Below are 11,966 nucleotides of genomic sequence, written 5' to 3'. Positions count from 1 at the left end.
CTGGCTAGGTAACATCATCAGTGGTGACCTCCAAGTGAAGCGAAGCTGTTGTCTCCTGCTTTCTATTTATATCTTTCTCCTGGATGGGGTTCCTGGGGTTTGTGGTGATGTCATTTCCTATTCATTTTCTGAGGGGTTGATAGATGGCATCTCGATCTATGTGTTTGTTTATGGCGTTGTGGTTGGAGTGCCAGGCCTCTAGGAATTCTCTGGGATGTCTTTGCTTAGCCTGTCCCAGGAGAGATGTGTTGTCCCAGTCGAAATGGTGGGTTTTTTTTCATCCGTGTGTAGGGCTACGAGGGACAGAGGGTCGTGTCTTTTTGTGGCTAGCTGGTGTTCGTGTATCCTGGTGGCTAACTTTCTTCCTGTTTGTCCTACGTAGTGTTTGTGGCAGTCCTTGCAGGGAATTTTGTAGATAACGTTGGTTTTGTCTATGGGTTGTACTGGGTCTTTTAAGTTTGTTAGTTTTTGTTTGAGTGTGTTGGTGGGTTTGTGTGCTACTAGGATTCCATAGGACAAACAGGAAGAAACACGGCCAAACACACAATTTGGATCGACGGCCAAATGGCCTACTCCTGCCCCCATTTCTGATGTTTCTGTTATGGTCAGGGAGGGGGGTAAGGGTCAGGGAGGCATAAAGGTCAGGGAGGGGGTAAGGGTCAGGGAGGGGGTAAGGGTCGGGGAGGAGGCAGGAGACAGGGAAGGGGGTAAGGGTCAGGCAGGGGAAAGGATCAGGGAGGAGGCAGGAGTCAGGGAAGGGGTAAAGGTCAGGGAGAGGTAAGGGTCAGGGAGGAGGCAGGAGACAGGGAAGAGGGTAAAGGTCAGGGTGGGGGTAAGGGTCAGGGAGGAGGCAGAAGACAGGGAAGAGGGTAAAGGTCAGGGTGGGGGTAAGGGTCAGGGAGGAGCTAGGAGTCAGGGAAGGGGGTAAGGGTCAGGGAGGGGGTAAGGGTCAGGGAGAAGGCAGGAGACAGGGAAGAGGGTAAAGGTCAGGGAGGAGTAAGGGTCAGGGAGGAGCTAGGAGTCAGGGAAGGGGGTAAGGGTCAGGGAGAAGGCAGGAGACAGGGAAGAGGGTAAAGGTGAGGGAAGGGTAAGGGTCGGGAGGGGACAGAGGTCAGGGAGGGGGTAAAGGTCACGGAGGGATAAGGGTCAGGGATGGGGAAAAGGTCAGGGAGAGAGATCAGGAGGGAGGCAGGGGTCAAGGAGAGGTCAGTAGGTCAGGGAGGGGAAAGGGATCAGGAAGGGGTCAGGGGTCGGGGGAGGGTAAGGGTCAGGGGTTAGCGACAATGTCATGGTCAGGGAAGGGGTCAGGGGTCAGGGGTCTGGGGGGAGGGTAAGGGTCAGGGGTTAGCGACAATGTCATGGTCAGGGAAGGGGTCAGGGGTCAGGGGTCAGGGAGGAGGTGATCGGTGGAAGGGGGCGGGGTTTCCCGGGCGCGGATTGGCCGGGCCTGATCCCGGAAGTGACGTCAGGGACCGGAAGCGGAAGTGTCGGCGGAGACTGTGTTGTATTTTTTTTGGCGGGTAATTTCCCGGAGAAAAGGAGAAGGAGAAAGAAAAGGAAAAGGAGAGATGCAGCGGAGCATCGTGTGAGTAAAGAGAGAGAGAGGGAGGGAGGGAGTGTGACAGAGGGAGGGAGGGAGAGAGAGATCCCAGAGAGAGAGAGAGAGAGAGATCCCAGAGAGAGAGAGAGAGAGAGATCCCAGAGAGAGAGAGAGAGATCCCAGAGAGAGAGAGAGAGATCCCAGAGAGAGAGAGATCCCAGAGAGAGAGAGAGAGAGATCCCAGAGAGAGAGATCCCAGAGAGAGAGAGAGAGAGAGATCCCAGAGAGAGAGAGAGAGATCCCAGAGAGAGAGAGAGAGATCCCAGAGAGAGAGAGAGAGAGATCCCAGAGAGAGAGAGATCCCAGAGAGAGAGAGATCCCAGAGAGAGAGAGAGAGATCCCAGAGAGAGAGAGAGAGATCCCAGAGAGAGAGAGATCCCAGAGAGAGAGAGATCCCAGAGAGAGAGAGAGAGAGAGATCCCAGAGAGAGAGAGAGAGATCCCAGAGAGAGAGAGAGAGATCCCAGAGAGAGAGAGAGAGAGATCCCAGAGAGAGAGAGATCCCAGAGAGAGAGAGATCCCAGAGAGAGAGAGAGAGATCCCAGAGAGAGAGAGAGAGATCCCAGAGAGAGAGAGATCCCAGAGAGAGAGAGATCCCAGAGAGAGAGAGAGATCCCAGAGAGAGAGAGAGAGAGAGATCCCAGAGAGAGAGAGAGAGAGAGATCCCAGAGAGAGAGATCCCAGAGAGAGAGAGAGAGAGAGATCCCAGAGAGAGAGAGAGAGAGATCCCAGAGAGAGAGAGAGAGATCCCAGAGAGAGAGAGAGAGATCCCAGAGAGAGAGAGAGAGATCCCAGAGAGAGAGATCCCAGAGAGAGAGAGAGAGAGAGATCCCAGAGAGAGAGAGAGAGATCCCAGAGAGAGAGAGAGAGATCCCAGAGAGAGAGAGAGAGAGATCCCAGAGAGAGAGAGATCCCAGAGAGAGAGAGATCCCAGAGAGAGAGAGAGAGATCCCAGAGAGAGAGAGAGAGATCCCAGAGAGAGAGAGATCCCAGAGAGAGAGAGATCCCAGAGAGAGAGAGAGAGAGAGATCCCAGAGAGAGAGAGAGAGATCCCAGAGAGAGAGAGAGAGATCCCAGAGAGAGAGAGAGAGAGATCCCAGAGAGAGAGAGATCCCAGAGAGAGAGAGATCCCAGAGAGAGAGAGAGAGATCCCAGAGAGAGAGAGAGAGATCCCAGAGAGAGAGAGATCCCAGAGAGAGAGAGATCCCAGAGAGAGAGAGAGATCCCAGAGAGAGAGAGAGAGAGAGATCCCAGAGAGAGAGAGAGAGATCCCAGAGAGAGAGAGAGAGATCCCAGAGAGAGAGAGAGAGTGTGAGATCCCAGAGAGAGAGATCCCAGAGAGAGAGAGATCCCAGAGAGAGAGAGAGAGAGAGAGAGAGAGAGAGAGATCCCAGAGAGAGAGAGAGAGATCCCAGAGAGAGAGAGATCCCAGAGAGAGAGAGATCCCAGAGAGAGAGAGAGAGAGATCCCAGAGAGAGAGAGAGAGAGAGATCCCAGAGAGAGAGAGAGAGAGAGATCCCAGAGAGAGAGAGAGAGATCCCAGAGAGAGAGAGAGAGTGTGAGATCCCAGAGAGAGAGAGAGATCCCAGAGAGAGAGATCCCAGAGAGAGAGAGAGAGAGAGATCCCAGTGAGAGAGAGAGAGATCCCAGAGAGAGAGAGAGAGAGATCCCAGAGAGAGAGAGAGATCCCAGAGAGAGAGAGAGATCCCAGAGAGAGAGAGAGAGAGAGATCCCAGAGAGAGAGAGATCCCAGAGAGAGAGAGATCCCAGAGAGAGAGAGAGAGAGAGATCCCAGAGAGAGAGAGAGAGATCCCAGAGAGAGAGAGAGAGTGTGAGATCCCAGAGAGAGAGATCCCAGAGAGAGAGAGATCCCAGAGAGAGAGAGAGAGAGAGAGAGAGAGAGAGAGAGATCCCAGAGAGAGAGAGAGAGATCCCACAGTGAGAGAGAGATCCCAGAGAGAGAGAGATCCCAGAGAGAGAGAGATCCCAGAGAGAGAGAGAGAGAGAGATCCCAGAGAGAGAGAGAGAGATCCCAGAGAGAGAGAGAGAGTGTGAGATCCCAGAGAGAGAGAGAGATCCCAGAGAGAGAGATCCCAGAGAGAGAGAGAGAGAGAGATCCCAGTGAGAGAGAGAGAGATCCCAGAGAGAGAGAGAGAGAGATCCCAGAGAGAGAGAGAGAGAGAGAGAGAGATCCCAGAGAGAGAGAGAGATCCCAGAGAGAGAGAGAGAGAGAGATCCCAGAGAGAGAGAGATCCCAGAGAGAGAGAGATCCCAGAGAGAGAGAGAGAGAGAGATCCCAGAGAGAGAGAGAGAGATCCCAGAGAGAGAGAGAGAGTGTGAGATCCCAGAGAGAGAGATCCCAGAGAGAGAGAGGGAGAGATCCCAGAGAGAGAGAGAGAGATCCCAGAGAGAGAGAGAGAGAGAGATCCCAGAGAGAGAGAGAGAGATCCCAGAGAGAGAGAGATCCCAGAGAGAGAGAGAGAGATCCCAGAGAGAGAGAGAGAGTGTGAGATCCCAGAGAGAGAGATCCCAGAGAGAGAGAGGGAGAGATCCCAGAGAGAGAGAGAGAGATCCCAGAGAGAGAGAGAGAGATCCCAGAGAGAGAGAGAGAGAGAGATCCCAGAGAGAGAGAGAGAGAGATCCCAGAGAGATCCCAGAGAGAGAGAGAGATCCCAGAGAGAGAGAGAGAGATCCCAGAGAGAGAGAGAGAGATCCCAGAGAGAGAGAGAGAGAGATCCCAGAGAGAGAGAGAGAGAGATCCCAGAGAGAGAGAGAGATCCCAGAGAGAGAGAGAGAGAGATCCCAGAGAGAGAGAGAGAGATCCCAGAGAGAGAGAGAGAGATCCCACAGTGAGAGAGAGAGATATCCCAGAGAGATCCCAGAGAGAGAGAGATCCCAGAGAGAGAGAGAGAGATCCCAGAGAGAGAGAGAGAGAGATCCCAGAGAGAGAGAGAGAGATCCCAGAGAGAGAGAGAGATCCCAGAGAGAGAGAGAGAGAGATCCCAGAGAGAGAGAGAGAGATCCCAGAGAGAGAGAGAGAGAGAGATCCCAGAGAGAGAGAGAGAGATCCCAGAGAGAGAGAGATCCCAGAGAGAGAGAGAGATCCCAGAGAGAGAGAGAGAGATCCCAGAGAGAGAGAGAGAGAGAGATCCCAGAGAGAGAGAGAGAGAGATCCCAGAGAGAGAGAGAGAGAGAGAGATCCCAGAGAGAGAGAGAGAGAGATCCCAGAGAGAGAGTGAGAGAGAGATCCCAGAGAGAGAGAGAGATCCCAGAGAGAGAGAGATCCCAGAGAGAGAGAGAGAGATCCCAGAGAGAGAGAGAGAGATCCCAGAGAGAGAGAGAGAGAGATCCCAGAGAGAGAAAGAGAGAGAGAGAGAGATCCCAGAGAGAGAGAGAGAGAGATCCCAGAGAGAGAGAGAGAGAGAGATCCCAGAGAGAGAGAGATCCCAGAGAGAGAGAGAGAGATCCCAGAGAGAGAGAGAGATCCCAGAGAGAGAGAGAGAGAGATCCCAGAGAGAGAGAGAGAGAGATCCCAGAGAGAGAGAGAGATCCCAGAGAGAGAGATCCCAGAGAGAGAGATCCCAGAGAGAGAGAGAGAGAGATCCCAGAGAGAGAGAGATCCCAGAGAGAGAGAGAGAGATCCCAGAGAGAGAGAGAGAGATCCCAGAGAGAGAGAGAGAGAGAGAGAGATCCCAGAGAGAGAGAGAGAGAGAGATCCCAGAGAGAGAGAGAGATCCCAGAGAGAGAGAGAGAGAGATCCCAGAGAGAGAGAGAGATCCCAGAGAGAGAGAGAGAGAGATCCCAGAGAGAGAGAGAGAGAGATCCCAGAGAGAGAGAGAGATCCCAGAGAGAGAGAGAGATCCCAGAGAGAGAGAGAGAGATCCCAGAGAGAGAGAGAGATCCCAGAGAGAGAGAGAGAGAGATCCCAGAGAGAGAGAGATCCCAGAGAGAGAGAGAGAGAGATCCCAGAGAGAGAGAGAGAGATCCCAGAGAGAGAGAGAGAGAGAGATCCCAGAGAGAGAGAGAGATCCCAGAGAGAGAGAGAGAGATCCCAGAGAGGGAGATCCCAGAGAGAGAGAGAGAGTGTGAGATCCCAGAGAGAGAGATCCCAGAGAGAGAGAGGGAGAGATCCCAGAGAGAGAGAGATCCCAGAGAGAGAGAGAGAGAGATCCCAGAGAGAGAGAGAGAGAGATCCCAGAGAGAGAGAGAGATCCCAGAGAGAGAGAGAGAGAGATCCCAGAGAGAGAGAGAGAGAGAGAGATCCCAGAGAGAGAGAGAGAGATCCCAGAGAGAGAGAGATCCCAGAGAGAGAGAGAGAGAGAGAGATCCCAGAGAGAGAGAGAGAGATCCCAGAGAGAGAGAGAGATCCCAGAGAGAGAGAGATCCCAGAGAGAGAGAGAGAGAGATCCCAGAGAGAGAGAGAGAGAGAGAGATCCCAGAGAGAGAAAGAGAGAGAGAGAGAGAGATCCCAGAGAGAGAGAGAGAGATCCCAGAGAGAGAGAGAGAGATCCCAGAGAGAGAGAGAGAGAGAGATCCCAGAGAGAGAGAGTGAGAGAGATCCCAGAGAGAGAGAGAGAGATCCCAGAGAGAGAGATCCCAGAGAGAGAGAGAGAGAGAGATCCCAGAGAGAGAGAGAGAGATCCCAGAGAGAGAGAGAGATCCCAGAGAGAGAGAGAGAGATCCCAGAGAGAGATCCCAGAGAGAGAGAGATCCCAGAGAGAGAGAGAGAGATCTCAGAGAGAGAGAGAGAGATCCCAGAGAGAGAGAGAGAGATCCCAGAGAGAGAGAGATCCCAGAGAGAGAGAGAGAGAGATCCCAGAGAGAGAGAGAGAGAGATCCCAGAGAGAGAGAGAGAGATCCCAGAGAGAGAGAGAGAGTGTGAGATCCCAGAGAGAGAGATCCCAGAGAGAGAGAGGGAGAGATCCCAGAGAGAGAGAGAGAGAGAGAGATCCCAGAGAGAGAGAGAGAGAGATCCCAGAGAGAGAGAGAGAGATCCCAGAGAGAGAGAGAGATCCCAGAGAGAGAGAGAGAGAGAGATCCCAGAGAGAGAGAGAGAGATCCCAGAGAGAGAGAGAGAACCCAGAGAGGGAGATCCCAGAGAGAGAGAGAGAGTGTGAGATCCCAGAGAGAGAGATCCCAGAGAGAGAGAGGGAGAGATCCCAGAGAGAGAGAGAGAGATCCCAGAGAGAGAGAGAGAGATCCCACAGTGAGAGAGAGAGATATCCCAGAGAGATCCCAGAGAGAGAGAGAGATCCCAGAGAGAGAGAGAGATCCCAGAGAGAGAGAGAGAGAGATCCCAGAGAGAGAGAGAGATCCCAGAGAGAGAGAGATCCCAGAGAGAGAGAGAGAGATCCCAGAGAGAGAGAGAGATCCCAGAGAGAGAGAGAGAGAGATCCCAGAGAGAGAGAGAGAGAGAGAGATCCCAGAGAGAGAGAGAGAGATCCCAGAGAGAGAGAGATCCCAGAGAGAGAGAGAGATCCCAGAGAGAGAGAGAGAGATCCCAGAGAGAGAGAGAGAGAGATCCCAGAGAGAGAGAGAGAGAGATCCCAGAGAGAGAGAGAGAGAGAGAGATCCCAGAGAGAGAGAGAGAGAGAGATCCCAGAGAGAGAGAGAGAGATCCCAGAGAGAGAGAGAGATCCCAGAGAGAGAGAGAGAGATCCCAGAGAGAGAGAGAGAGAGAGATCCCAGAGAGAGAGAGAGAGAGAGATCCCAGAGAGAGAGAGAGAGAGAGAGAGATCCCAGAGAGAGAGAGAGAGAGAGAGAGATCCCAGAGAGAGAGAGAGAGATCCCAGAGAGAGAGAGAGATCCCAGAGAGAGAGAGATCCCAGAGAGAGAGAGAGAGAGATCCCAGAGAGAGAAAGAGAGAGAGAGAGAGAGATCCCAGAGAGAGAGAGAGAGAGATCCCAGAGAGAGAGAGAGAGATCCCAGAGAGAGAGAGAGATCCCAGAGAGAGAGAGAGAGAGAGATCCCAGAGAGAGAGAGAGAGAGAGATCCCAGAGAGAGAGAGTGAGAGAGATCCCAGAGAGAGAGAGAGAGATCCCAGAGAGAGAGATCCCAGAGAGAGAGAGAGAGAGAGATCCCAGTGAGAGAGAGAGAGATCCCAGAGAGAGAGAGAGAGAGATCCCAGAGAGAGAGAGAGAGAGAGAGAGAGAGATCCCAGAGAGAGAGAGAGATCCCAGAGAGAGAGAGAGAGAGAGATCCCAGAGAGAGAGAGATCCCAGAGAGAGAGAGAGAGAGAGATCCCAGAGAGAGAGAGAGAGATCCCAGAGAGAGAGAGAGAGTGTGAGATCCCAGAGAGAGAGATCCCAGAGAGAGAGAGGGAGAGATCCCAGAGAGAGAGAGAGAGATCCCAGAGAGAGAGAGATCCCAGAGAGAGAGAGAGAGATCCCAGAGAGAGAGAGATCCCAGAGAGAGAGAGAGAGATCCCAGAGAGAGAGAGAGAGTGTGAGATCCCAGAGAGAGAGATCCCAGAGAGAGAGAGGGAGAGATCCCAGAGAGAGAGAGAGAGATCCCAGAGAGAGAGAGAGAGATCCCAGAGAGAGAGAGAGAGAGAGATCCCAGAGAGAGAGAGAGAGAGATCCCAGAGAGATCCCAGAGAGAGAGAGAGATCCCAGAGAGAGAGAGAGAGATCCCAGAGAGAGAGAGAGAGAGATCCCAGAGAGAGAGAGAGATCCCAGAGAGAGAGAGAGAGAGAGATCCCAGAGAGAGAGAGAGAGATCCCACAGTGAGAGAGAGAGAGATCCCACAGTGAGAGAGAGAGATATCCCAGAGAGATCCCAGAGAGAGAGAGATCCCAGAGAGAGAGAGAGAGATCCCAGAGAGAGAGAGAGAGAGATCCCAGAGAGAGAGAGAGATCCCAGAGAGAGAGAGAGAGATCCCAGAGAGAGAGAGAGATCCCAGAGAGAGAGAGAGAGATCCCAGAGAGAGAGAGAGATCCCAGAGAGAGAGAGAGAGAGAGATCCCAGAGAGAGAGAGAGAGAGATCCCAGAGAGAGAGAGATCCCAGAGAGAGAGAGAGATCCCAGAGAGAGAGAGAGAGATCCCAGAGAGAGAGAGAGAGAGAGAGATCCCAGAGAGAGAGAGAGAGAGATCCCAGAGAGAGAGAGAGAGAGAGAGATCCCAGAGAGAGAGAGAGAGAGATCCCAGAGAGAGAGAGAGAGAGAGATCCCAGAGAGAGAGAGAGATCCCAGAGAGAGAGAGATCCCAGAGAGAGAGAGAGATCCCAGAGAGAGAGAGAGAGATCCCAGAGAGAGAGAGAGAGATCCCAGAGAGAGAAAGAGAGAGAGAGAGAGATCCCAGAGAGAGAGAGAGAGAGATCCCAGAGAGAGAGAGAGAGAGAGATCCCAGAGAGAGAGAGAGAGAGAGATCCCAGAGAGAGAGAGAGAGATCCCAGAGAGAGAGATCCCAGAGAGAGAGATCCCAGAGAGAGAGAGAGAGAGATCCCAGAGAGAGAGAGATCCCAGAGAGAGAGAGAGAGATCCCAGAGAGAGAGAGAGAGATCCCAGAGAGAGAGAGAGAGAGAGATCCCAGAGAGAGAGAGAGAGAGATCCCAGAGAGAGAGAGAGATCCCAGAGAGAGAGAGAGAGAGATCCCAGAGAGAGAGAGAGATCCCAGAGAGAGAGAGAGAGAGATCCCAGAGAGAGAGAGAGATCCCAGAGAGAGAGAGAGAGATCCCAGAGAGAGAGAGAGATCCCAGAGAGAGAGAGAGAGAGATCCCAGAGAGAGAGAGATCCCAGAGAGAGAGAGAGAGAGATCCCAGAGAGAGAGAGAGAGATCCCAGAGAGAGAGAGAGAGAGAGATCCCAGAGAGAGAGAGAGAGATCCCAGAGAGGGAGATCCCAGAGAGAGAGAGAGAGTGTGAGATCCCAGAGAGAGAGATCCCAGAGAGAGAGAGGGAGAGATCCCAGAGAGAGAGAGATCCCAGAGAGAGAGAGAGAGAGATCCCAGAGAGAGAGAGAGAGAGAGATCCCAGAGAGAGAGAGAGAGAGATCCCAGAGAGAGAGAGAGAGAGAGAGATCCCAGAGAGAGAGAGAGAGATCCCAGAGAGAGAGAGATCCCAGAGAGAGAGAGAGAGAGAGAGATCCCAGAGAGAGAGAGAGAGATCCCAGAGAGAGAGAGAGATCCCAGAGAGAGAGAGAGATCCCAGAGAGAGAGAGATCCCAGAGAGAGAGAGAGAGAGAGAGATCCCAGAGAGAGAGAGAGAGAGAGATCCCAGAGAGAGAAAGAGAGAGAGAGAGAGAGATCCCAGAGAGAGAGAGAGAGATCCCAGAGAGAGAGAGAGAGAGAGATCCCAGAGAGAGAGAGTGAGAGAGATCCCAGAGAGAGAGAGAGAGATCCCAGAGAGAGAGATCCCAGAGAGAGAGAGAGAGAGAGATCCCAGAGAGAGAGAGAGATCCCAGAGAGAGAGAGAGAGAGAGATCCCAGAGAGAGATCCCAGAGAGAGAGAGATCCCAGAGAGAGAGAGAGAGATCTCAGAGAGAGAGAGAGAGATCCCAGAGAGAGAGAGATCCCAGAGAGAGAGAGATCCCAGAGAGAGAGAGAGAGAGATCCCAGAGAGAGAGAGAGAGATCCCACAGAGAGAGAGAGAGTGTGAGATCCCAGAGAGAGAGATCCCAGAGAGAGAGAGGGAGAGATCCCAGAGAGAGAGAGAGAGAGAGAGATCCCAGAGAGAGAGAGAGAGAGATCCCAGAGAGATCCCAGAGAGAGAGAGAGATCCCAGAGAGAGAGAGAGAGATCCCAGAGAGAGAGAGAGAGAGATCCCAGAGAGAGAGAGAGAGATCCCAGAGAGAGAGAGAGATCCCAGAGAGAGAGAGAGAGAGAGAGATCCCAGAGAGAGAGAGAGAGATCCCAGAGAGAGAGAGAGAACCCAGAGAGGGAGATCCCAGAGAGAGAGAGAGAGTGTGAGATCCCAGAGAGAGAGATCCCAGAGAGAGAGAGGGAGAGATCCCAGAGAGAGAGAGAGAGATCCCAGAGAGAGAGAGAGAGATCCCACAGTGAGAGAGAGAGATATCCCAGAGAGATCCCAGAGAGAGAGAGAGATCCCAGAGAGAGAGAGAGAGATCCCAGAGAGAGAGAGAGAGAGATCCCAGAGAGAGAGAGAGATCCCAGAGAGAGAGAGATCCTAGAGAGAGAGAGAGAGATCCCAGAGAGAGAGAGAGATCCCAGAGAGAGAGAGAGAGAGATCCCAGAGAGAGAGAGAGAGATCCCAGAGAGAGAGAGAGAGAGATCCCAGAGAGAGAGAGAGAGAGAGATCCCAGAGAGAGAGAGAGATCCCAGAGAGAGAGAGAGATCCCAGAGAGAGAGAGAGAGAGAGATCCCAGAGAGAGAGAGAGAGAGAGATCCCAGAGAGAGAGAGAGAGATCTCAGAGAGAGAGAGGTCCCAGAGAGAGAGAGAGAGATCCCAGAGAGAGAGAGATCCCAGAGAGAGAGAGAGAGAGATCCCAGAGAGAGAGAGAGATCCCAGAGAGAGAGAGATCCCAGAGAGAGAGAGAGAGAGATCCCAGAGAGAGAGAGAGAGATCCCAGAGAGAGAGAGAGATCCCAGAGAGAGAGAGAGATCCCAGAGAGAGAGAGATCCCAGAGAGAGAGAGAGAGAGATCCCAGAGAGAGAGAGAGATCCCAGAGAGAGAGAGATCCCAGAGAGAGAGAGAGAGAGATCCCAGAGAGAGAGAGAGATCCCAGAGAGAGATCCCAGAGAGAGAGAGATCCCAGAGAGAGAGATCCCAGAGAGAGAGAGAGAGTGTGAGATCCCAGAGAGAGAGATCCCAGAGAGAGAGAGGGAGAGATCCCAGAGAGAGAGAGAGATCCCAGAGAGAGAGAGATCCCAGAGAGAGAGAGAGAGATCCCAGAGAGAGAGAGAGAGAGATCCCCGAGAGAGAGATCCCAGAGAGAGAGAGAGAGAGATCCCAGAGAGAGAGAGAGAGATTCCAGAGAGAGATCCCAGAGAGAGAGAGAGAGATCCCAGAGAGAGAGAGAGATCCCAGAGAGAGAGAGAGAGATCCCAGAGAGAGAGAGATCCCAGAGAGAGAGTGAGAGATCCCAGAGAGAGAGAGAGAGAGAGAGAGATCCCAGAGAGAGAGAGAGAGAGATCCCAGAGAGAGAGAGAGAGAGAGAGAGATCCCAGAGAGAGAGAGAGAGAGAGAGATCCCAGAGAGAGAGAGAGAGAGAGATCCCAGAGAGAGAGAGAGATCCCAGAGAGAGAGAGAGATCCCAGAGCGAGAGAGATCCCAGAGAGAGAGAGAGAGAGAGATCCCAGAGAGAGATCCCAGAGAGAGAGAGAGAGATCCCAGAGAGAGAGAGATCCCAGAGAGAGAGAGAGATCCCAGAGAGAGAGAGAGAGATCCCAGAGAGAGAGAGAGAGAGAGATCCCA

General features: G+C 52.8%; 1 protein-coding gene across 1 annotated transcript in view; it reads left to right on the top strand.

The window, feature by feature from the left end:
• Window positions 1-1,473: 1,473 nt before the first annotated feature.
• lig1 (ligase I, DNA, ATP-dependent) overlaps window positions 1,474-11,966 on the top strand; it is a 47,802-nt gene continuing 37,309 nt past the window's right edge. The window contains exon 1 of the mRNA XM_060857011.1: window positions 1,474-1,585. Within this exon, the coding sequence (XP_060712994.1) occupies window positions 1,569-1,585 (17 nt within the window). The 5' untranslated portion in view covers window positions 1,474-1,568. The remainder of the gene's footprint in view (window positions 1,586-11,966) is intronic.

This window comes from Hemiscyllium ocellatum, chromosome 49, assembly GCF_020745735.1.
Source record: "Hemiscyllium ocellatum isolate sHemOce1 chromosome 49, sHemOce1.pat.X.cur, whole genome shotgun sequence".
NCBI lineage: Eukaryota > Metazoa > Chordata > Chondrichthyes > Orectolobiformes > Hemiscylliidae > Hemiscyllium > Hemiscyllium ocellatum.
This window is presented reverse-complemented; position numbering and strand designations above follow the sequence as displayed.